Genomic DNA, 23,369 nt, shown 5'->3' on the forward strand with positions numbered 1-23,369 from the left:
GCATGAGACCCACTTTTCTTCATCTGTAATCCGTTGGAAAAAAATAAATAAAAAAAAACGGAGTAAAAAATCTTTAGATGTGCCTCCTATGCGACACTAAGCAAAAACTGGAGAAGACTGACGCCGTCCAGGGGTGTATACTGCAGAAGTCGAGCCAAAGTTAATCTTTTTCAGATTATGCATAGTGTCGCCTCCTAGTGGACAGCAGCATAACACCCATGGTTCTGTGTCCCCCAATGAGGCGACAGAGTAAGTCACTTTAACCGGGTTTTCCCCACCGCACACCATCGATGCTGAGATCACAGGGAAATACCCTTTAAAACCACATTCAATCTTTCTACCTATACCAATGTACATTTTATAATGTATGTAGGATTTTATTGTATGGCCACATATATTTCTGGTGAAGTTGTTAACAGGCAGTGGAGCACAGAACTACTTTTTGCAATCCATCTGAGCTTACTCGTGTCATGGCCAGGTGCATGGCTATTCCTATGGATACATTTACATGTGCAAATATATTATATTACACGTACATAAAAAGGTTCATTCACAGATATGCAAATAGTATCTTCCATCTGAAGTTATCATATTTGCATGGATGTTCTATGACAGATGCACCACAAGCTGCAGAACCATCTTCAGATAATCATTATCATTCATATGAGGCTGTTTTTGCTGCAGTCGCTATAAGAGGTAATATTTATGGTATTAAACGGAACCTGTCACCAGAAAAAAAAACGCTAAAACGCAGATATGGGTTTAATCTGCAGGTTAATAGCGTTATTAACCTGTCCGGCGACCGCACTTAGCCAAATACTGCGGGTAGAAAACTAACTTTATTCCCCCTGCAGGGTCCTGGTTTCAGTCACAGGATCGGCGTTGGTTCATTCTCTGATGTGACACTCCCGGTTGGCGGCATTATTGGTGCCTGTTCCCTTTTTAAACCCTCTACACTTCACTCACTCACTGACCTCTGATGGCTTCCTGAAACGCACGTCGCGGCGGACGTGCAGGACTCTGAAGCCCCTGTATACATCGGTATCTATTTAAGGTAAAACATTGTTACTATCTTCCTTGGACTATTGTTTTGCATTCATAATGGACCTTGATATGTAACCACTTGGTGATAACTACAGGGTTAATTATAGTCGTGCACTACAGATTTGATCAGTATATAGGGCTTATTTGATTGGCATAACTAAATATTATATATTGCTCTCGCCCTGCGCGATCCATGCTTTCTGATCTCTCATGCACATATGTTTCCTGCCTCCCCTGCCTGTGTTAATTATCTAATAAAGTTATTTGATATATTTTGTAATACTTTTACTCTCGATCGCTTTTTCTCTCGTTCTTTTCCATGTAACCGCTGTGAGTATACAGGGTGGCGGCTATAACCATGCCCCCGGCCCTGACTGACACTGGCTCTGCATTAGGGGTGGCTGTCAATCAGGAACAAGGTCGCGGTTATATATGTAAGAGTGGTGGACTGTGCTGTTGCATTTCTGATCCTGAAGACGCCAATCGCACTGTGTTGGGTATTATTATAATATGAATAGTGTTGTACGGGTTAAGGGTAAGATAGACTTTGGTAAAGTAATGTGAGTGTAATATGTTTAATGTGTGTAAATACAATGCATCAAGTTTGTGAAGGATATCTGTTAGCTACTGATGTAGGGAAATACATAGTTAAAGTTTGGGACTAGCCCATAGTAGGAATGAAAACCTCAGTGAAAAGAGACTGCTTCCTAATAGAAAGTTAGTTACGGAAGTACAGTAATTAAGGTGAAGTTCAAGTGCAGTGGGCTGCTATTGACAGCAAGAATCTATTGTTCGGGGGGGGGGGGGGAAGGCCTTACTGGAATCTCTTGTGGATATTCCTGCGACGTCCTGAGCTCAAGGCTCAATACAGGTCCTAAGAAAAGTACCTTTTCCTCTGGCATACAGAGGAAGTTGGACATGGATCCACGTTAAGGGAAGGTATTAGATTCCGGGTGTACTGGGGAACTGGACGGGAAATCCCTGGGGCTGACTGAGACATTAAGCATAGGGATAGTCCAGGAGGAACAGAGAGTAATGCTGAACATATGCTGTATTAAGGAAACTAGGAATGAGAAGTGCTGTGCCTGATACTGCGTGTTACAATCTGATGAGCTTTACCTGTCCAGTATGCTGTATGTTGAAAAGATGCGTTTTTTTGCATGCATTTGTATTGCGCACAATGCGCTGCTCAAAAAAACGCTAATGTGAAATTAGCCTTAGCTGAATCATATTCCCTGGTTGCCATTTGGTCCTCTTGTTGCAGTTCTTCCATCACAGCTTCCGTTGTTCCATAGGGATCTCCATAGGGATCTCCATTATCTGTCCGTGCTGCATTACAACGGTTAATCCGGAATACTGATCTTCAATTATCCACCTCACCAGGTGAGACATAACACTCAATCTTGGACCTGCCCCCATCTCCTAACTCAGGAAACCCCATGCTCCAGATCCACTAGCCTCAATCACATTTCCCCTTTACTGCCATCATTGTAGTTGGACTCTCAGTTCTAAAGACTCTCAATTCTAGGACTCTCAGTTCTAAATATTTTTCTATCGATGTAGTTGGACATTTTCTGCATTCACACATCCTTGTGTCATGGTCCGAGTACGGACTGTGATACATGGACTGTTCACAGGTCTGCTGAACCGAACTTGAGAGCCTCACTGATATACGCCAATGAGGTTCTCAGGTTGGGTTAAGGAGACCCATGCACAGTCCATGCATCATAGTCCGTACTTGGGCCGCAACGCACGGATGTGTGAATGTGGTATTCTTCTGCTACACTGGAAGCTCTCCTGCAGGTTCTGTCTCTTCAAGGTACAAGGTGGGCCATTTATATGGATACAACTGGGTGGGCCATGTATATGGATACACCTAAATAAAATGGGAATTGTTGGTGATATCGACTTCCTGTTTGTGGCAAATAAGTTTTCCCCTCCCATATACTAATTTGCCACAAACAGGAAGTTGATATCACCATCCATTCTCATTTTATTTAGGTGTAATAATAATAATAAATAATAATCTTTATATAGCGCTAACATATTCCGCAGCAGTTTACAGTTTGCACACTTTATCATCAATGTCCCCGATGGGGCTCACAATCTAAATCCCCTATCAGTATGTCTGAATTGTGGGAGGAAACCCACGCAAACACGGGGAGAACATACAATCTCCTTGCAGATGTTGTCCTTGGTGGGATCCGAACCCAGGACTCCAGCGCTGCAAGGCTGCAGTGCTATCCACTGAGACACCGTGCTGCCCATATACATGGCCCACCCTGTACTATGTCAACTCTACAACAGAAGACCACCTATACCGCCCATTTAAACGGTAAAGCCCAACGTTTGCTCACGTAGTAAAATCTTTTGTGTATAACATTTGTACCTGAACATATCATTAGTAAGGTATAAACGCGTGGGTGACGATTTTCACTACTACTACTACAACTATAGGACGGGCAAGATTAATTACAGGTGACTCGCACCTTGTACGTTCACCGTGCTGGAGAGCATGTGATTGCGGCATTCATCCCTGCTCTCGCATAGGCTTGCACAACCTGTGGGCTGATTACACAGGGGACTGCAATGAGCCGTCACTAGTCTCCTCCCTTGTGTGTGTTGCTCTGCAATGTTTTCCTGTAACTGTGTGTATTCCCCAGAACTAAAAAATGAGGAAGTGACTGAGTGTCGTTACAGTGGGTGTCAGTACATGATGTGACATACTGTACGGCACAAAGGACCCCAGAGCGGATCATGGACTATCACTATGGGCTGCTTATTTTCATCTGCTGCTGGTTTCCAGGTGAGTTGTCTCATTCCCCGTAAACTTTGAGCTCTTTACAGGGGACGTGGTAACGGGTTGTCCCTTTGTGATACATCAGGCACATTATAGCGAAAAATTCACCAAAATTTAGACTGAAATTATGGCAAAAATATTTCTATAAACGGTGTACGCCAAATTTCTCATGCGTTTTTAGACACTTTCTCCACCTCTCCCAACAGTCTTAACAACTAACTAGAAGCGGTGTGGCTCCAGGTTATCGAATAGTGTGCACCATCGTGACAAATTTGGGGGAGTTTCTGCCTCTATGGTCCCTGATGGTTCACATGAGCTTTCGTATGTCGGGCGCTTTACCATGAATTGCCGAGGTTTTGTGATGTGGTTATCGTCTGCACAGTATTCATAGGTGAAACTCGTTAGACAAGTTCATGGGTGTAAAGAAAAAGAACAAAATACAAACTTCATAGCTAAAAAATTATAGCAAAACGACATGTATGGTTTTGGCTCATTAGTTTTCAGTTTAAGGACTATAATATTAGGCCATATTCACACGTTCAGTATCTGGTCAGTATTTTACATCAGTATTTGAAAGCCAAAATCAGAAGTGGAGCAATCAGAGGAAAAGTATAATAGAATCACATCACCACTTCTGTAATTTTCACCCACTCCTGGTTTTAGCTTACAAATCCTGATGTAAAATACTGACCAAATACTGAACATGTGAACATGGCCTGAAATCTACCCACTGTTTAGTAAAAATAATCTATGTTCAATGGGAGTAATATGAAGTCTTGGGCACCAAAACAAAATCAGTGAGTGGGCCACCCCAACGACTTCATCTGGAGTATTTGCCATTTGAGGGTCTGGAAAAAGTAGGAATATCCTATACTAGACAATGTGTTGGTCTTCTTGGGGTATGTGCACAAGACATTTTTTTCAGACAAATTCTGCCTGGGACCCACCTATAAACATGCCCCCCAGAAATTCACAATGTTAAAATTAGTTGCGGTCCATATGTTCTTGTCAATTCGAAAGCATGAAGTGGCTAAAAAAAGGGACTGGCCGAATCTTCTGGCATCTTCCAAGCTATGATATATATGGAATTTAAGATAAAAAAAGCTGATGGCACAAAATAGGTCCATAGAGACATAAAAAAAGATGCCTCAGTGAAAAGACCACCGGTGGTTTCCCAAAGAGTCTTCTGTCTCAAAACAATGTGAAGTTGTTCTTCCTGTAATTACACCCTTTTTACAGGTCTTGGCCTATCACACCCCATTTCTCACCCCCTTAAAATGCCAGGGCAGCATTTATCTACAGAGCTAAAAGAACAATATCTCGGGAATGGAGAAGCGCAGGAACAAAAGAAAAATCATACTTGTGTGGGGCGCCCTGACATTACACACAAGAAACCTTCCAAAAATGATGCTCTATGGAAGGATTCAGGAGGGTTCAGCATGTGAACTGGCGATTTGCCAAAGCTTCTGGGAGTCCACATTGTCTTCCCTTTTCTGGGAACCATATGGACATTTTGAGACAGTTTGCAAATAATGCCTCATTCATAGGTCCATCTTTCAAGTGCGTGCCCTGAGTTTTTTTTTTTATGCTCATTATAGTCTATGTAGGCTGTTCACGTCTGTGATTTCTTGTGGATTGAGTTCCAAATAATAAAAATAGAGACACGTCTATTTTTGATCCGAGTCACGGATCAAAATTATTCATACAAGTCTAGGGGTTACACAAAAAACTCTGACAGTTGTATCCTAGCACTATCTGTTTTTCATTGACTGTTTTCTAGTTGAAGAATCCATCAGATTTTTTTGTGGGTGTACTAGAAAAACTGAAGAAACCCTGATGGTAAAAACTGATCAATCGCTGATGAAAATCTGATTCAAGACACTGATGAAAAGTGTTCTGAAAAAAATCCACTGAAGTCTGAATGAGGCTTAATGCTTAATGTATGGTATTGGTCTTCTTATATGGAGTAAAGAGACCTTTTGAACCCCTTTAGGTTCCTGAGTCTGGATGGACACCACACCTTCTGCAGCCCTCATTCACACCTACAGCTAGAATAAAGGGTTCCATAGCCATACTGTAGCCAAAACCAAAAGGTCCCATGGCTTTTACAGATTTCCAAAGCCTTTTAGGTTTTTTATGAATGATTCCATAGACCCTAGTAACAAATGATCACTCCTAGCCTCCAAACGAGGTTGTCTTCTGTTGGACCTTTTGGGCCTACCAGAGAATTTTCTTGTACTATAGCTGGTGGTCTGACCCTGCACTAAATACAAAAACGTATATCTAAAATCACAAGTTATGGACCTTAATAATGTTTGGAGTATTTTATTTTACCCTTTTAATATTTTTGTTTTAACTTTTGACACATTCTGCCATGGTGACAAGATCAAGGTGAAGGAGGCAAAACACGTGCGGGCATTCTATTCGAATTATTGGAAAGAAGGAAACAGTTGTTCAGTGATAGGGCTCAATAATAGCACCTCACAGTGCTAATAAGGAAACTATACATGGCACTAAAGTCATTCAGTTTGCACATAGTAAGAACTCTACACTGCATTGACGAAGTAATACCACAACAAACACAATGAGAAACATTCGTGACAAACCTCATGGAAGGATGTTTACAGCAGAAGTGACCTGGAGGTGGAAGACATAGTTAAAAAGAAAGAGAAGAATGACTCGACCCTCTCCTAAATAGCAAGTAGATAAAAAAAAAAAACAAATATGATCATAAAATAATTACTAAAAGGGTTTTTACCCCTTGAAGCATTTATGGCATATCCATGACAATAAAGGTCTCATAGGACCCCAACTTATGAAGAGACTCTTTTTTTCAGAAATGTCTTACATATTGGAGCTCTGTATGAACAAAACGAGCTTTGACCTCCATAAATATTTATTATGAGACTTATTAGTATGGAATTTTGGACCTTAAAATGATATAATGGTAAAAGGTGAAGATTAGGAACTCAACTGAGTGCATCCTTGTGTTACTCAGTCAAATTATGACTCCTATTTACATTAGATAAAAGTTGACCAAACCAGATGTCACAGATTTACCGTGACAGAGAGGAGCCAAACAACCGCAATGTCTGATTTCTCTTACTTCTGCACTGATTAGAAGCACTTCACCTTCATACTAAACTGTGTAAATTTCTTTTTAGCATTGCAGGGGTTAATCTGCTTAGTTGAGAGCTCCTGGAAGCTTTCCTGCATTAAGGCTCTCAGCTGTGCACTGTTACCCTCTCCCATCTCCTGTATAATCTATAGTCCTGGATAGCACTCATTGTCAGAGGTAGCTGATGCTGCATAGCTAGAGGTTGTTGTTGATTATTATTGGAGAAAGTGGTTGGTGGATTTATCTGTGACAGTTGCTTGGTTTTGAGTGTGTGATAATTTCCTTCTCCTACTTTGGTTTAACCTCATCCTCCACTCCCCGGTGCATTCCTCTGTTGTCTGTGTGAATATATTTCTATGTTTGGTATTTTTTGTTACCCCTGTTCGTAATACCTTGTTTGTCTGGTAGGTGTATTACGGTGCACTATTGGGTGGGGAAGGGTACAGACTGAGGGCGGATTCAGGATCTAAGGCAAGGTATGTGGCTCCGGCATCTTCACCATCAGAAGAAATCCGGGGAACACAGTGAGCTAGGGCACCCCTAGTGTTGGGGAAAAGGAAGGAGCCCCTGGTTCCGAGACACCCAATAACAGAGTTGTGACACCAGATGGCTTTGGGGGAATTGGCCAGTCATCTATTGCGTGTCAAGGCCTCATAACTCTCCCCCCAACAAATGATATCAGTGTAGATAAGGATCAGTGAGTTATAATTTTTTCGCCAGATCCCTTTTTTTTTCAGCAGGAAGATAAGCCACGGTCAAATGAGTCTGGCAGAGAATTACTCTGATTTCACAATAGATAACACATGAATGCTTGACTAAGTTGAGCGAATCTGTTTCTCAGATGTACAGGGACCTTTCGGTGTGTCTAAAATGAAAAAACTATGGAAAACAAAAATAACCCATGAAGATAAAATGAGAGCACACTTTCTAAAAGTTTAGTCTGAAAGGTTACTGTTATAAACTTTTTTGAGGCTGCTCCATAACATCCAAGTTCACCTTTGTTCGTGTCGGATAACTGAGGCAAAGGTATGGGTGAAGGCGAGGTATCTAGCAGTAATTGCTCTACGGAGGTATGTGGACAATAGGGGGTGAAGGTAAATGACAAAAGCTGAAGTTCAAAACTTAAACTTTACTCACTCGGAGGTTCTATAAACTTCATGGTTACACAATACAAGTCCAGTCTCTTGACGGTTTCAGCAATGAAAGGCACGATGGCTCAGTGGTGCGGCTTGCTGAATTTCAGTTTACTGCACTTTATCTAGCTTAGTCTTCTTTGTGGTGAGGCCTCTTCCACTCTACCTTACTGCGCCGTAGTGAGGACTTTTTCACTCTACCTCACTGTATCCCCCAAAATGTTATACTTCATGGATTCTGATACCTCAATTTTTTGCCTCACAGCAATACACTTTAACCATAGATGGCCAATTAGAGGTGCAACCTTTCCTGGTTCTACAATGGTAGACTGAAACCTGGACCATCTCGAAGAGTTGTCTGGTCCATGAATTTGACCTCAAACCAATGGACCACGCTTCAATACCTGTGGATGCCCAACTTCCCCTGTTGCTCAGGTTTATGGAAAGGCTTGGCTTCTAACCAAAGAGGTTTTCCCCTTTCAAGAACTTTTGCTCTAACATTCGACTATGTAAAAAACACAACTAAAGGACTAATTTGTTACTCACCCTCCTGCTGTCCAGTGATGGGTCTGTCCTGCCTTTCCAATGTTTGTTGCGAAATGATGTCACATCAATCACTGATCTCAGTAGTGACGTCACGTTGAAAGCGCCACAGACAATCACTGAACTCAGCAGCTCTGCCAATGTTGATGGCAAGTTCCATTGAGCTCAGTGATTGGCTGCAGCCTTGTAAACATGGTATTACCACTGACGTTGATCAACAAATAGCGGCATAAGGTGAACAAAATCACAGTTTGTTTGGGTTTTTTTTTTATCCCTGACTGTTTTGAGCAATAATCTTTGAAAGGAAACAACCCTTAAATGCTGCGGCACACACACTATGCCTAACAGTCCTCACTGTGGTAGACCCCGAGCCATGAGCTGGTTCAAGGAACTGGATGCCGTCTTGTAGTGAGCTTTTCCATATCTATATCTATATCTCCGTACAGTATTATCAAATATATTTTTGGCCGATTTGAACCATTTTTAGCATTTGTGTTAGATTGTACCTGATAATATTGATAATGATTTCTTCTGCATACACAGGTTTCGGGAAGCTTCCGGTTCCCACCAATGTCACCATGGAGTCCGTCAACTTTAGGAATATCTTGCGATGGAATCGTCCAGCTGAGCTCGGGGGTAACGTGACGTACTCTGTGCAATATAAAATGTAGGTGACATTGCAGTGATTGCGTTTTATGATTCTTCTTGTCATATAAATGTACATTGTGCATCACTTTACTCCAGCTGCTTCGGAACCTCTTTTAGAAAAAATTATTGGAGCCACATGAAATAGAGGGCTTACAACCCTGCAACAATAAAGGGGAAGCTTCAATATCAGTCACTATTAATTGATGCACAAATAATATATTCCCCATGCAGGTTTTAGAGAAATAAGAACCTTGAGCAACAACAAAAAAAATCTTGTCTTGTTGGACATTTACCATTTCATTTGAAAAAAATGATTAATTTAGAAATTGACGGCGACACATCTCAAAATTATTGGGCCCGGACCGTATCCACTATTGTGTGGCATCCTCCTCTTCTTATTACAACAGTCTGCAAAGTCAGGAAAAGGATGGAGTTTAGGAAGAGGAACTTTGTTCCCTCCTTGCCTGATGTTGGATTCTCACTGCTCCACGGTTCGGGGTCTTTGCCGGATCTTTTGTTTCATAGTGTGGCATCTTTTCTATTGTGAAAGATCCGGACAGTAGGCGGCTGGATCAGCCGAACTCTTCCGCGCAGTCGTGCTGTTATAATGGAGGCAGTATGTAGTTTTTCATTGTCTTACTATGATATAATATACAAGTCCTTCCCTGAAATAGACATTGTCTGGATGGAGCAGATGTTGTTCTATAACCTTCATATAAAGGTCAGCGCTGATAGCACCTTTCACGTATGCTGCCCCTGCCATAGGCACTAACGCCCCTCGAACTATCAGAGACGCAGAACTGTGCGCTGATAACAAGCTGGATGGTCTCTGTTCTCTGGAGTCCGCAGGACACGACTTCCATGCTTTCCATAAAGAATTTCACATTTTTATTCCTCTGACCACAGAACTGTTGTCCATTTTGCCTCCGTTCTTTATAAATGAGCGTTTGCCTAGGAAAGACGGCAGCGTTTCTGGATTGTGTTGCCATTTGGCTTCTGTAACTTGCATTTGTGGATTATACAGAACTGTGATCACAGACAATGATTTCTGGATTATTCCTGAGCCCATGCAATGATTTCTACGACTGAATCATGTCTATTTTTAATGCAGCGCCGCCTGAGGGTCCGTGGACCACGAGCATCCAGTATTGACCATTGTCCTTGTCCCTTGAGCACTCGGATTTCTTCAGAATCTCTGAATCTTGATGATATTGTGTCCCATAGATGGTGGGATAGTCACAGCCTTTGCAATTTTACGTAGAAGAACATTTTCCTCTGACCTCTGACCATCTTTGCTTCTGAGACTCTGCCTCTCTAACATGCTCTTTTAAAATTGTCCCTCCAGCTGTTTTTCATTCTTACCACTTATTTTTTCAGCCTTATGTTAACCCTGCCACAACTTTTGTATTGATGTCATCAATTTCTAAATTGGTTAATTAAAAAAAAAAAAAAATGAAAGAATGTCTAACGTTCACCTCCTGATCTGTGTTCTATGTTCTGTTGTGAACAGAACAAGGGTAGAAGAGATTTTCAAATCATAGCGTTCTTGTTTTCTTTATATTTTTATCTCTATCTATTCCATGGTAATCTTCTATGGAAGTATGTATTATAATGACATTTTTTTTTGTTTTACTCTCAATGTGATTTGCGTTACATTTTCTTCTTGCTGCTGCAAATAATGTGAATTTTATTTTCCAGGGACTTCAGCTCTGAGAGGGATAACTATAAGTATATATGTGGAAGAACACATAAGCAGCAGTGTGATTCCTCAATTATTACATACAAGTCTTATGTGCGAGTGAGGGCGGAGCTAATTTCCAAAGAATCCGACTGGGTGACTATTCATTTTGACCCTTACAATCAAAGTAAGTATTTCCCTATCTATCTTGAACGGATAGATGGATGAATGGATGTACGGCTGCACCAATGGTGCGTCTGCTCCCAGATATATACAGTATACAGTATACAGGCGCTTCTCACAAAATTGGAATGTCATCAAAAAGTTAATTTATTTCAGTTCTTCAATACAAAAAGTGAAACTCATTATATAGAGTCATTACACACAGAGTGATCTATTTCACGGGTTTCTGTTAATGTTGATGATTATGGCTTACAGCCAATGAAAACCCAAAAGTCTCAGTAAATTAGAATACGTTATAAAAAGTATGAAAAATGATTTTAAAATTTGAAATGTTGTCCTGCTGAGATGTATGGTCAGTAAATGCACTCAATACTTGGTCGGGGCTCCTTTTTCCATTAATTCCTGCATCAATGCGGCGTGGCATGGAGGCGATCAGCCTGTGGCACTGTTGAGGGGTTATGGAAGCCCAGGTTGCTTTGATAGCAGCCTTCAGCTTGTCTGCATTGTTGGGTCTGGTGTCTCTCATCTTCCTCTTGACAATATCCCATAGATTCTCTATGGGGTTAAGGTCAGGCAAGTTTCTGGACAATCAAGCCCAGTGATACTGTTGTGTCTACACCAGATATTGGCACTTTTGGCAGTGTGGACAGGGGCCAAGTCCTGCTGGAGAATGAAATTTCCATCTCCAGAAAAACTTGTCGGCAGAGGGAATCATGAAGTGCTCAAAAATGTGCCGGTAGACGGCTGCGCTGACTTTTGTCTTGATAAAACACAGTGGACCTACACCAGCAGATGACATGGCTCCCCAAACCATCACTGATTGTGGAAACTTCACACTAGACCTCCAGCAGCTTGGATTGGGCCTCTCCACTCTTCCTCCAGACTCTGGGACCTTAATTTTCAAATGAAATGCAAAATTTACTTTCACCTGAAACCAACCCCTTGAACCACTGACAACAGTCCAGTTCTTTTTCTCCTTGGCCCAGGTAAGACTCTTCTGACGTTGTCTATTGGTCTTGAGTGGTTGACACAAGGAATGCGACACTTGTAGCCCATGTCCTGGATATGTCTGTGTGTGGCGGCTCTTGAAGCAATGACTCCAGCAGCAGTCTTCTCCTTGTGAATAGCCCCCAAATTTTTGTCTGGCCTTTTCTTAACAATCTTTTCAAGGCTGCGGTTATCCCGGTTGCTTGTGCACCTTTTTCTACCACACTTTTTCTTTCTACTCCACTTTCCATTAATATTCTTGGATACAGCACTCTGCGAACAGCCGGCTTCTTTAGCAATGACCTTTTGTGGCTTCCCCTCCTTTTGGAGTGTGTCAGTGACTGCCTTCTGGACATCTGTCAAGTCAGCAGTCTTCCCCATGATTGTGAAGCCAACTGAAACAGACTAAAGGACCTTTATAAACACTTAGAAGCCTTTGCAGGTGTTTTTTGTTAATTATTCTAATTCACTGAGATAATGACTTTTGGGTTTTCATTGGCTGTAAGCCGTAATCATCAACATTAACAGAAATAAACACTTGAAATAGATCACTCTGTGTGTAATGACTCTATAATATGAGTTTCACTTTTTGTACTGAAGAACTGAAAAAAAATGTACTTTTTGGTGATATTTTCATTATATGAGAAGCGCCTGTATATACATAGATGGAAAGCTAACAGGCCGGTGGAGTGCTAGACCTTTTAGGATTTTTAGAATTTGGAACAGATATTTTGTAAAATAAATCACGGGCTGAATTCACACACTGCACCAGAAAAGTCTCATACTGCGAGTATCTGACTGCGGGCGCTATTATAATAATATACCAGATTCTACAACTAGATAATATTATATCCATTTTCTTTTATCAAGCAATAATCGGAGCTCCAAAGACAAAAGTCTCTTCAAGGGCGGAGTACCTGGATGTCAGTTTTGATGGCCCCTTTGTAAATACCGAAGAATACTTTATTGGCCAACCGAATATTGTAAGGTCGATAAAGGAGAGATATGGGGAGCTGATTTACAGGGTTTTTTACTGGAAGGAATCTGACCCTGCACATGTAAGTAATGTGTGATCGAGACCACCAGCAGGGCGCTGAACTCCGCCATATTCTGCAGCCCTATAGACAATGTACAGAACGATGCGCATGCGCGACTGCTGCCCCATTAGATCCCTGCTCTTAGGATCCTTCAGGGTCCCAGCAATCAGCCGTCTAGCCTGCAGATAGGTGATAACTTTCTAAATCGGTGCTTCTAAAGGGGAATCTATTGGCTGAGGATGACACTTTTCAGCTTGGGTTGGGCCACAGTTGTCTAATCATCATGAGAGGAGGAGGTTATAATAAAAATATATTAAGGAAGATTTACAGCTGTTTGCAGAAAACATAGAATCACACGATTGACAGGAGCTGATGAGGACACTTGAGCGTTTCCTCCCTCCTCCCTGCGCAGTGACCTCTGCACATGTCACAGAGCATGCCCATTACATTCTACCATAGATGTTACTGAGTCTGTTATATTCCATTTTGTATATTTTTAAGCTTTTCATTCTGCTTTTCTTTACATTTTATTCCAGGTTTTATATATAACTACAGAAGACAACACAGAAATCCTTCATGACTTAGAAACGTGGACTATTTACTGCGTGAAGGTCCAAGCCTACGTGCCCGAGTATAACAAGGCTGGCGAGTTCAGCCCTGTGATGTGCCAGCAAACCACCGAAGACGGTAAGCGACTATTAGCAGAGGTGCAGACACTCGATCTCGGCTCTGTTCATTGTCTATGGCACTGTTGGAAATAGCAAAGCACTGGACTTGGATTTCTTTGTCAGTCCTATAGACAGTAAATATAGTGGATATAGAGCGTCTGCACCTCCACTCCTTTCAAGATGGGGCTCTGCAGAAATCAGTTTCCATTATCCAGGACTCTGTTTTTGGCATCACTTGCAGCCCTGAGGTCAGAGCCACAGTGATTAGTAAGTTATCCTCTAAATTACAAATTTGTGAATAAATAAATGTAGGATAAAATACATTGTGAAGGGAGGAGGTGAGTTATGATATCACCTATTGTGAATGATGGATCCTGTGTTACCTACTGTATATAAAGATGTTATCAGTCATTGTACAGGAGAAGGAGGATGTGAGCTGTGACATTACCTTTGGTAAATGGTGAATCATGTGTTATCGACAGTATATAGGTGTTATCAGTCATTGTACAGTAGGAGGAGGGGAGCTGTGACATCACCTATTGTGAATGGTGGATCCTGTCTTATCTACTATAGTGTTATCAGTCATTGTACAGGAGGAGGAGGAGTTGAGCTGTGACATCACCTATTGTGAATGGTGGATACTGTGCTATCTACTCTATATAGAAGTGTTATCAGTCATTGTACAGGAGGAGAAGGTGAGATGTGACATCACCGATTGTGAATGGTGGATACTGTATTATCAGTCATTGTACAGGAGGAGGAGGTGAGCTGTGACATCACCTATTGTGAATGGTGGATACTGTGCTATCTACTCTATATAGAAGTGTTATCAGTCATTGTACAGGAGGAGAAGGTGAGATGTGACATCACCGATTGTGAATGGTGGATACTGTATTATCAGTCATTGTACAGGAGGAGGAGGTGAGCTGTGACATCACCGATTGTGAATGGTGGATACTGTATTATCAGTCATTGTACAGGAGGAGGAGGTGAGCTGTGACATCACCTATTGTGAATGGTGGATCCTGTCTTATCTACTATAGTGTTATCAGTCATTGTACAGGAGGAGGAGAAGTTGAGCTGTGACATCACCTATTGTGAATGGTGGATACTGTACTATCTACTCTATATAGAGGTGTTATCAGTCATTGTACAGTAGGAGGAGAAGGTGAGCTGTGACATCATCTCTTGTGCATGGTGGATACTGTGCTATCTATTCTATATAGCGGTATTATAAGTCATTATACAGGAGGGGAGGAGGTGAGCTGTGACATTACCTGTTGTGAATTTTGGATCCTGTGTTATCATCTGCATATACAGGTGTTATCATTCATTAAAATCCACTCTGTGTTGATAATGAAACTGCTGAGAAGTCTCCTGTACAGAGCAGGAAGTATGAGTCCAGCATAAGACCTAATGGCCACTGTGACAATTGTACGATTTATTTTTGTTTTAATATAAACATAGACGGTGGAATGGAATTTTTTTTTTTTCTCAATTCACTATTAGCCTATTTTGGACATTTATGTCAAGAGGATTCCTGACTGTGGATCTTTTGGAGTGAGCCACTTGCTAGACTAATTATTTGTGTTGCTCTATTTTAGTTATGATAGACCGACCGACCTGGGTAGTCACTACATTGAATTTTGCCCGATGCCGTTTGCCTTGATTTTTTGCCTTATGTTAGTGTTTGGTGTTTCATTGGCAGCTGTTCAGTTATTTAGGTGTTTTTATTTCCGTGTCCGGTGCTTTAGGTGCATTTGTTTCATCATAGGTTGTTGGGATTGGCACACAGGCAGGTTAAAGACAATTGCGGCTCCTTACGGGATTTTAGAAGTTCCTTTGTATGTCTTGTTGGGCTGTGTACATGTACAAAACCAGTTATCCAACATTCTTCGTGGTTTGTGAAAAAGTCATAAACCATCACATGTATTAGTAGATTAACCCCTTAACGACCAGGGGTATTTTTGGTTTTGCATTTTCATTTTTTGCTCCCCTATTTCCCAGAGCCATAACTTTTTTTATTTTTTGGTCAATATGGCCATATGAAGGCTTGTTTTTTGCAGTACGAGATGTACTTTAGCACGACACCATTGATTTTACCATGTCGTGTAGTAGAAAACGGGAAAAAATTCCAAGTGCGGTGAAATTGCAAGAAAAGTGAAATCCCAGACTTGTTTTTTGTTTGGATTTTTTACTAGGATCACTAAATGCTAAAACTGACCTGCCATTAAGATTCTCCAGGTCATTACGAGTTCATAGACAGCAAACATGTCTAGGTTTTTTTTTATCTAAGTGGTGAAAAAAAAATCCACACCAGGCAGCACTCATAGCGATCCAGCAATGACAACCACATGGGTCCTCTGCTGACCCCGGGTTGTCATGCCAAAACATCGGCGACCTGCGGTCATGCGACATGGGCGCCAATGGGAGGAGGTAAGGACGTGCTTCCTGCACGTGCATGTTAAATGCCGCTGTCAGAGTTTGACAGCGGCATCTAACATGTTAACACAGCCGCGGGTGAATCGCGATTCCACCCGTGGCTGTTCCGAGCACATGTCGGCTGTACAGATCATGTCATGTGCCAGAAAAGGTGCGGGCTCATCGCCGGAGCCCTCACCAAAGAGGAGGAGGCGTCCAACGACGGACCCTCTCCATCATTGGACATTTAGGGGTTAAAACATGAACAGGAAAAATTTTAAAAACGTGATAATGGTCGACGTGTTTCAAGCTACACTAGCTCTTAATCATGACTAATCATGACAGATTAAAGACAATTGCGGTTCCTTTCGAGATTTTAGAAGTTCCTTTGTATGTCTTGTTGAGCTGTGTACATGAACAAAACCAGTTATCCAACATTCTACCTGGTCTATTCTCATTGCTACCAGAGTCCTGAACATCTATCACACCAGGGCTACAAATATCGGCTCAAACTCTCCCCCTTTATCCGGCATGTGGGTTGCTGACCTGTTATGTGTCTTATTAAGATTTGATTTTGTCTTTTGGTATCTTACATTTAATAATATATTTCCATATTAATACCTCAACAGGTTTATTTTGCTATTGCATTTTCCTATCCCTATAGGCTTACTTTGGTATTGCTCATTTATCTATATTGTCCGGTTTTCCATGTATGCATAGATTACATGCGGCCTTGCCCTTTATGTATTGCCCTTTATCTATAAATTGGACTAATAGGGAGATTGTATTTATCTCCTTCTCTCTTCTGTTTTGGAAACCAATGTGATCCTTTACAAATAGTATTTCCCCAACTTTATGTTTTTAACATTTGGTGCATTTTCTACATATCTGCTATTTTTTATTATACTGCAGGTACTGCTTTATTATTCCTTTATGTGTTTTTGGTTCCGTATCTATACACCTATTCTCTTCTCCATAAATATAGTGTTTGGTCAGACCAGTTACTTTATTTAATTTTTCGGATAAGTACATGCAGCACGTGGGCTAATTCGAAGGTCTATGTTTTACGCATGGCTGTCAGATTTTTTTTTTTGCTACCTGGTGTAAATGCTGTTCTCCTGAATCCTGCGTTGTTTTTCTTTTGTTCCTGTGCCTCTCCGTTCTCAAGATATGGCTCCATCTTTCCTGTATATAAATCCAGTCTTTTAGCCAAATGGGCGTGGTCCTCAAGAAAATGTCACAGAGAAGAAATAAGGACTGACTATGCCTACTATGCTAAAAAGACTGGAACAGCATAAAGGGAGAATGGGTCATAGTTAAAAAACGGAGAGGCACAAGAACAAAAGGAGAGAACATCGGCATTTACATCAGGTAAAAAAAATACATATTTATGGTAAATGACAGGTCGTCTTGAATAATAATGCTGATACTAACATTATGAACTACTTCCAGATAAGACCCCAGCATGGAAAATAGCCCTCCTGTTCCTCGGGTCCATGGTACTTTCAGCCGTTTTTTGCCTTCTACTCACCTATACCATAATGAAAGCATATGAGATCACACGATATATATTCTTCCCACCATATTCTTTACCAGAACATCTGAAAGAGGTTTGTATCTGTCCTTATATTGTGTCTTCACTACTAATTAACTTTTTCAAACCTGTGAGAAAAATATTTTTGAAAGTCTAAGGCTTCAATCACACATGGGGGGAACATTTATCAGGGTCTTTGATAATTTGCATCTTTTGGCTGCAATTATAGAAGGGACGGCGTTGATCTCTGCTCACTCGTTCTTTACTTGGACAGTGCAATGACAGTGCGCTCTGTTGCCGGCTCGTCTCTTCTGATCAGAGCTGGCGAGAGAGCGAACTGTCACTGTGCATTGAGTAGAACACTGCACGGTGTCAAGAATCCACTGAGCCTCGGACGCGCGCTCAGTAGAGAGCAGCCCTTGAAAGAGAGGTCACTGATAATGCTTCGTTTCAGGGAAGGGGCAGGGGCTGAGGCAGTGACCGGAAATGGAGGTGCACAAAACATTATGATGGGCCAATAACATTATAAGTGCCCAGATTGTCAACATTATAATGCACCTATGGGTCTCATAAAGAATAAGTTACGTGGTGGCCACAAGTGCATTTCAGAGTACTGTTCTTAGAAATAGCGGTAGAGGTCCCGGCCTTCAGACCAGAGGAAAATTGTGTGCATAAATGCTCATTTTCAAAGTTGGGATAAAATGTAAGTATTAATTTGCTTGTGTTTTATTAGGTAATTTAATGGGAGTCTGTCAGTACAAAATGACTGTTCAAACCAATTATTATAATAGTCACTCGATGCCCCCTACCTCCTCCCTCTATTGCTTGATTGACAGCTCTGGTTTTACAGGAGCCAGAGAAGTTAGAAAACAAGTAGGTGGAAAGGAGCACTGAACCGTTCAGACTCGCCAAGGGGGTCACCGAGCACCTATGCTTGGTTTGAAAGGTCATTTTGTGCTGAAAGACTCCCTTTGAGTGAAATTAATGTGGATGACTTGAAACCGGCTAGAGCCAAATAAGATAATTGTATCCTATAGATATATAAATTATGATATTCTTTTTCCCCTTGCAGTACTTGAGTAAGCCATTGTACAGCGCTCCTCACCTGCCGACTCTGCCCACGGAGGAATGTGGAGAATCGTGTGCGCAGCTGACATTTATATCAGAAGAGACACACGAGATGGACGCGGCATGAGACATTTTCTATGTTCCTCGTGCCCTTTACTGATTATCGGTCTGAATGCTGGAATGGTGATCCTTCCACAGCTGCCATGGATGGGCCGGATGAGGACTTTCTTCTCCTAGGGTGACATGATCCAGCACCATTGTGGCCGGCGTCATTCCAGTCCAATTTTTCTATTTATTCAGTGAGACTTTAGATAAGTTTGGGAACATATTCGGTAATAGACGGCGCTGTTCAGTAGCCCCCTGGAGATCCGGGGAGCGTAAACTGATCAGTATGGACATTACCTATGTTATATCTCTGTTTCCATCCCTTGTGCCCTCGAGGGTGGCATTTGTCAATTCCGATTCCATCCCAGGTCATGGGTACGATTTCCCATAAAAACCTGACTAAGATTTCATTCACATCCTGTATGGGATCTACATTTAGTGTGTTTGCCAGGAATGCCCCTGCTCATATTAGGGTAAATGGACATCATAGATCCCACATACTACCCTCAGGATCTACCTCTAGGAGCCAGTGCAGAATACCAGAGGTCGCCTACGTTACCGGGCACCTCTGCAGTCTTTCAGCTTCCTCTGCTTGGAGCATGCGGGAGAACGGTTCAGGCCGGCAGTCAATCATCGGGCGCGCATCGCATCGGGGACCGGCGTGCTCCTGAAAACTTGACTTGAGAAAGCCACGTTAAGGAAAATTTTAAATGCATGATATAATGGGTAAATTGGAAGACTTGAAGGCACAGTGTCTCAGAAATCTTCCTATCGTGGACTTTATTTTTATATTGGCCTAGATGGTTATTTACAGGCATCTCATTTAGTCAAACCGGAACCATTGACAGTTGGGTCTCAGGTTTGGTGGGTATGAGCTACTTTTAATTTTTTTTACCCCCATGGATCATTGCCTTTAAAATAAGTCTCAATACAAAGTTGAACCCCTTTATTTATAGCCGGTATCCCCACAACCTAGCCACTGACTACAACATGAGTTGTGATCGGACGTGCCGGGATAAGGTGTTATCCGCCATGCTCGGGGGCTAACTGAGGGTATTCGGCGTGCTTGAAAAGTATGTCCGAGTCCCCAACATGCAAGGATTGCCTGACCAAATTCGATACTATATTTGGCTGACATGTGAGTGCAGACAGAATGGAGAAGATGGAGAATTTTTTTACTACGTCTTCTCTTCATCCATGATTGCACTCAGAACTGATCTGATTTTCTTAGATGACAAAAAAATATGCTCGTCTGCACCGAGCCTTGCACTAATTTACCAAAGTTTGATCCTTTCATCTTTCTTTACATTTTTTTCTACACTTTAGGCACTTTTATATTTCTTTTATTATATATTTAACGGAACTGCGTTGGGTATGACGCAGCGTAGATGATTTACTAAGCTACATGACTTGGAAATTTGGCTTAATTCAATAAATTAAGTCACGTAACTCAATGCGACTCCAGTTGGGGTCTGGAGTAAGATTTGTGGTCTACGGATCTCCTATGCTCGTCATGAATTTGAGGAGCAGCGGTTGGCGCCTCCCAGTGGTGCACACTTTGGGCAAAAATGGCATAAGACCACCAAAAATTGTAAAACTTTAGCACAGCCTAGCGTTGCACCAAAACTTTGCAACTTATCAAGTGTGTGCAGCAGTTACTGAGCGTGCAGATATCTCCCGTGCACTAGAGAGCAGGAACATGGGAGGGCTTCACTTTATGTCCTTTAATAAAGAAAGTGAAAGGATGGTCCAGTCCTGGCCAAGCACTTATGAATAGTACGACTTTATGCTCGCCATTCCTCTGATGATGATGTACCTCCACCACTCATAGTGAATGCTGCAGTCAGTCAGTAGTCGCTGATAGGCCGCAGCTGTCATGTGACACTGTCATGCGTCCGCAGCGAATCACAGCACTGAAATCCGAGCAAGGGCACCTGCCTCGGAGGTACAGGGTATTTTTTTTTAGGCTGGACAGTCAATCTATCCATAGGGACTGTCCAGTGGTAGAGAACCCCCTGAAATCAGCCCACCCCAATAGATGTCCTCACCATATGCATCGGCTTCCATAAAGAGGGCACACTGACTTGATAAATTAGAAACAATTTGGTTCAAAACGCGTCGGCGGCATCCTAATTTACGATTGGAAAAATTACAAAATAAATTGCAATTATTGGAGGTGATGCCGTACTCATTCATTTAGGGAGTCATAATTTTGTAAACCAGTTTCCGAGCCGTAATTTGCTCTCGTGTTATTTTGTATATCTCTGTTGTGTGTTACTATCATTATATTATCTTATATACGTATGCAAATCCTAAATTAAAGGGGCTGTTCTTCCAGATTCAGCACCGCTTCTGTTAAACTTATATTTTAGTTCTCATGAGCTACAATACCTCATACAACCAGTAGAAAAGGTGGCGCTATTAGGGCAAAAAAACCAAAACAGCCATGTTATTCTAATCCCTTTAGTGCTTTGAGGGGACATTAAAATCACAGCACAAAAGGCAACTAATGATGGCAAACGTGATAACAGACGCCCAGCAGGTTTGGATTTCTCCTAAGAGTCAGGTCATGAAAAGTTGCGGGTCACATTCACTATTATTAACCTGAATTATTAGTAGCGCTATATTGTTGATGACTCCAAGTCGCCATGTGGCCCTCAGGTTTAAAGGAAATTTGTCCTCAGAAAATTAACTATTGTTTAAAACAGGGTTTTTATGTTAAATGTGTTTAAAAAATTCTATATATTTTTTTCAATCATTAATAACGATGTTTACAAATATATATTTGCACTGGTCACTATGCATTATTATATTAGACTCACATCTACTGTTCTGTATGATGACTTTTTAGCAATTCTTTATACCTCTATATACAGTAGATAAGACAGATTCCATCATTCGCAAAAGATTGTCACAGCTCACCTCTTCCTCCTGTACAATGACTGATAATACCTCTATATACAGTAGATAACACAAGATCCACCATTCACAATAGGTGATGTCACAGCTCACCTCCTTCTCCTCCGTACAATGATTGATAACACCTCTATCTACAGTAGATAACACAGAATCCACCATTGACAAAAGCCGAGTTCACCGCTCACCTCCTCCTCTTCCTGTACAATGACTGATATCTACTGTATAGAGGTATTAACACAGGATCCACCATTCACAATTTGTGATGTCACAGCTCACCTATTCTACCTCCCTGCATTATGACTTTTTCCCAGATCAGAGTATGCTCAGATAATGCTTCCATACAAATAGCAATGGTCTGAGTCAGTATATTGCTAGGAAGGAGTCTAATGTAAGGCTTTTTTATTATTACATTTTTTTTTTATAGATTGTGATATGAAAAATGATCAAAAAAATAAAAAGGAAGTACATTTTCCATGAAAACCTGATGTAAACAATAGGGGACATTTGCTGATGACACGTTCCCTGTAATATGTTGTCGCGACTCGTCCGCATTGTGGATATTTTGTGACTCGTCTTCTTCATTTATTTATACTTTGTGATTAATTATCTTCCATAAAATCTAATAAAACAGAAATAAAAAAAAAAACGTTTGCACATAATATGTCTAGTGTGGTCACTTGTATAACACGGCAGGATTTGGCGCACATTATATATATTTCTGGTTTTTAGGGAAATTGTCATTTTATTTCCTTCAGATATACATATTAATTCCAATTAAAGGGAACCTGTCACCAGAAAAATCGCCATTAACCTGCCGATATGGGGTTATTAACCTGCCGATATGAGGTTATTAACCTGCCGATATGAGGTCATTAACCTGCCGATATGAGGTTATTAACCTGCCGATGTAAGGTTATTAACCTGTCGATATGGTATTATTAACCTTCCGATATGGGGTTATTAACCTGCCGATGTAAGTTTATTAACCTGCCGATATGGGGTTATTAACCTGCCGATATGAGGTTATTAATCTGTCGATATGGGGTTATTAACCTTCCGATATGAGGTTATTAACCTGCCGATGTAAGTTTATTAACCTGCCGATATGGGGTTATTAACCTGCCGATATGAGGTTATTAATCTGTCGATATGGGGTTATTAACCTTCCGATATGAGGTTATTAACCTGCCGATATGAGGTTATTAACCTGTCGATATGAGGTTATTAACCTGCCGATATGAGGTTATTAACCTGCCGATGTAAGGTTATTAACCTGTCGATATGAGGTTATTAACCTTCCGATATGAGGTTATTAACCTGCCGATATGAGGTTATTAACCTGCCGATATGAGGTTATTAACCTGCCGATGTAAGGTTATTAACCTGTCGATATGAGGTTATTAACCTTCCGATATGAGGTTATTAACCTGCCGATATGAGGTTATTAACCTGCCGATATGAGGTTATTAACCTGCCGATGTAA

General features: G+C 41.3%; 1 protein-coding gene across 1 annotated transcript; it reads left to right on the top strand.

The window, feature by feature from the left end:
* The first annotated feature begins 3,232 nt into the window (after positions 1-3,232).
* On the top strand, positions 3,233-22,545 carry LOC141097430 (interleukin-10 receptor subunit beta-like). Its single transcript, XM_073584595.1, has 7 exons — positions 3,233-3,850; positions 9,182-9,305; positions 10,985-11,151; positions 13,005-13,192; positions 13,708-13,858; positions 17,713-17,870; positions 18,867-22,545. Exons 1-7 carry the CDS (start codon positions 3,802-3,804, stop codon positions 18,987-18,989), a joined length of 960 nt encoding a protein of 319 aa, XP_073440696.1. The 5' UTR covers positions 3,233-3,801; the 3' UTR covers positions 18,990-22,545.
* Positions 22,546-23,369: the final 824 nt, after the last annotated feature.

The sequence above is a fragment of the Dendrobates tinctorius genome, unplaced genomic scaffold, assembly GCF_039654945.1.
Source record: "Dendrobates tinctorius isolate UK_male_01 unplaced genomic scaffold, ASM3965494v1 ptg000084l, whole genome shotgun sequence".
In the NCBI taxonomy this organism is placed as follows: domain Eukaryota; kingdom Metazoa; phylum Chordata; class Amphibia; order Anura; family Dendrobatidae; genus Dendrobates; species Dendrobates tinctorius.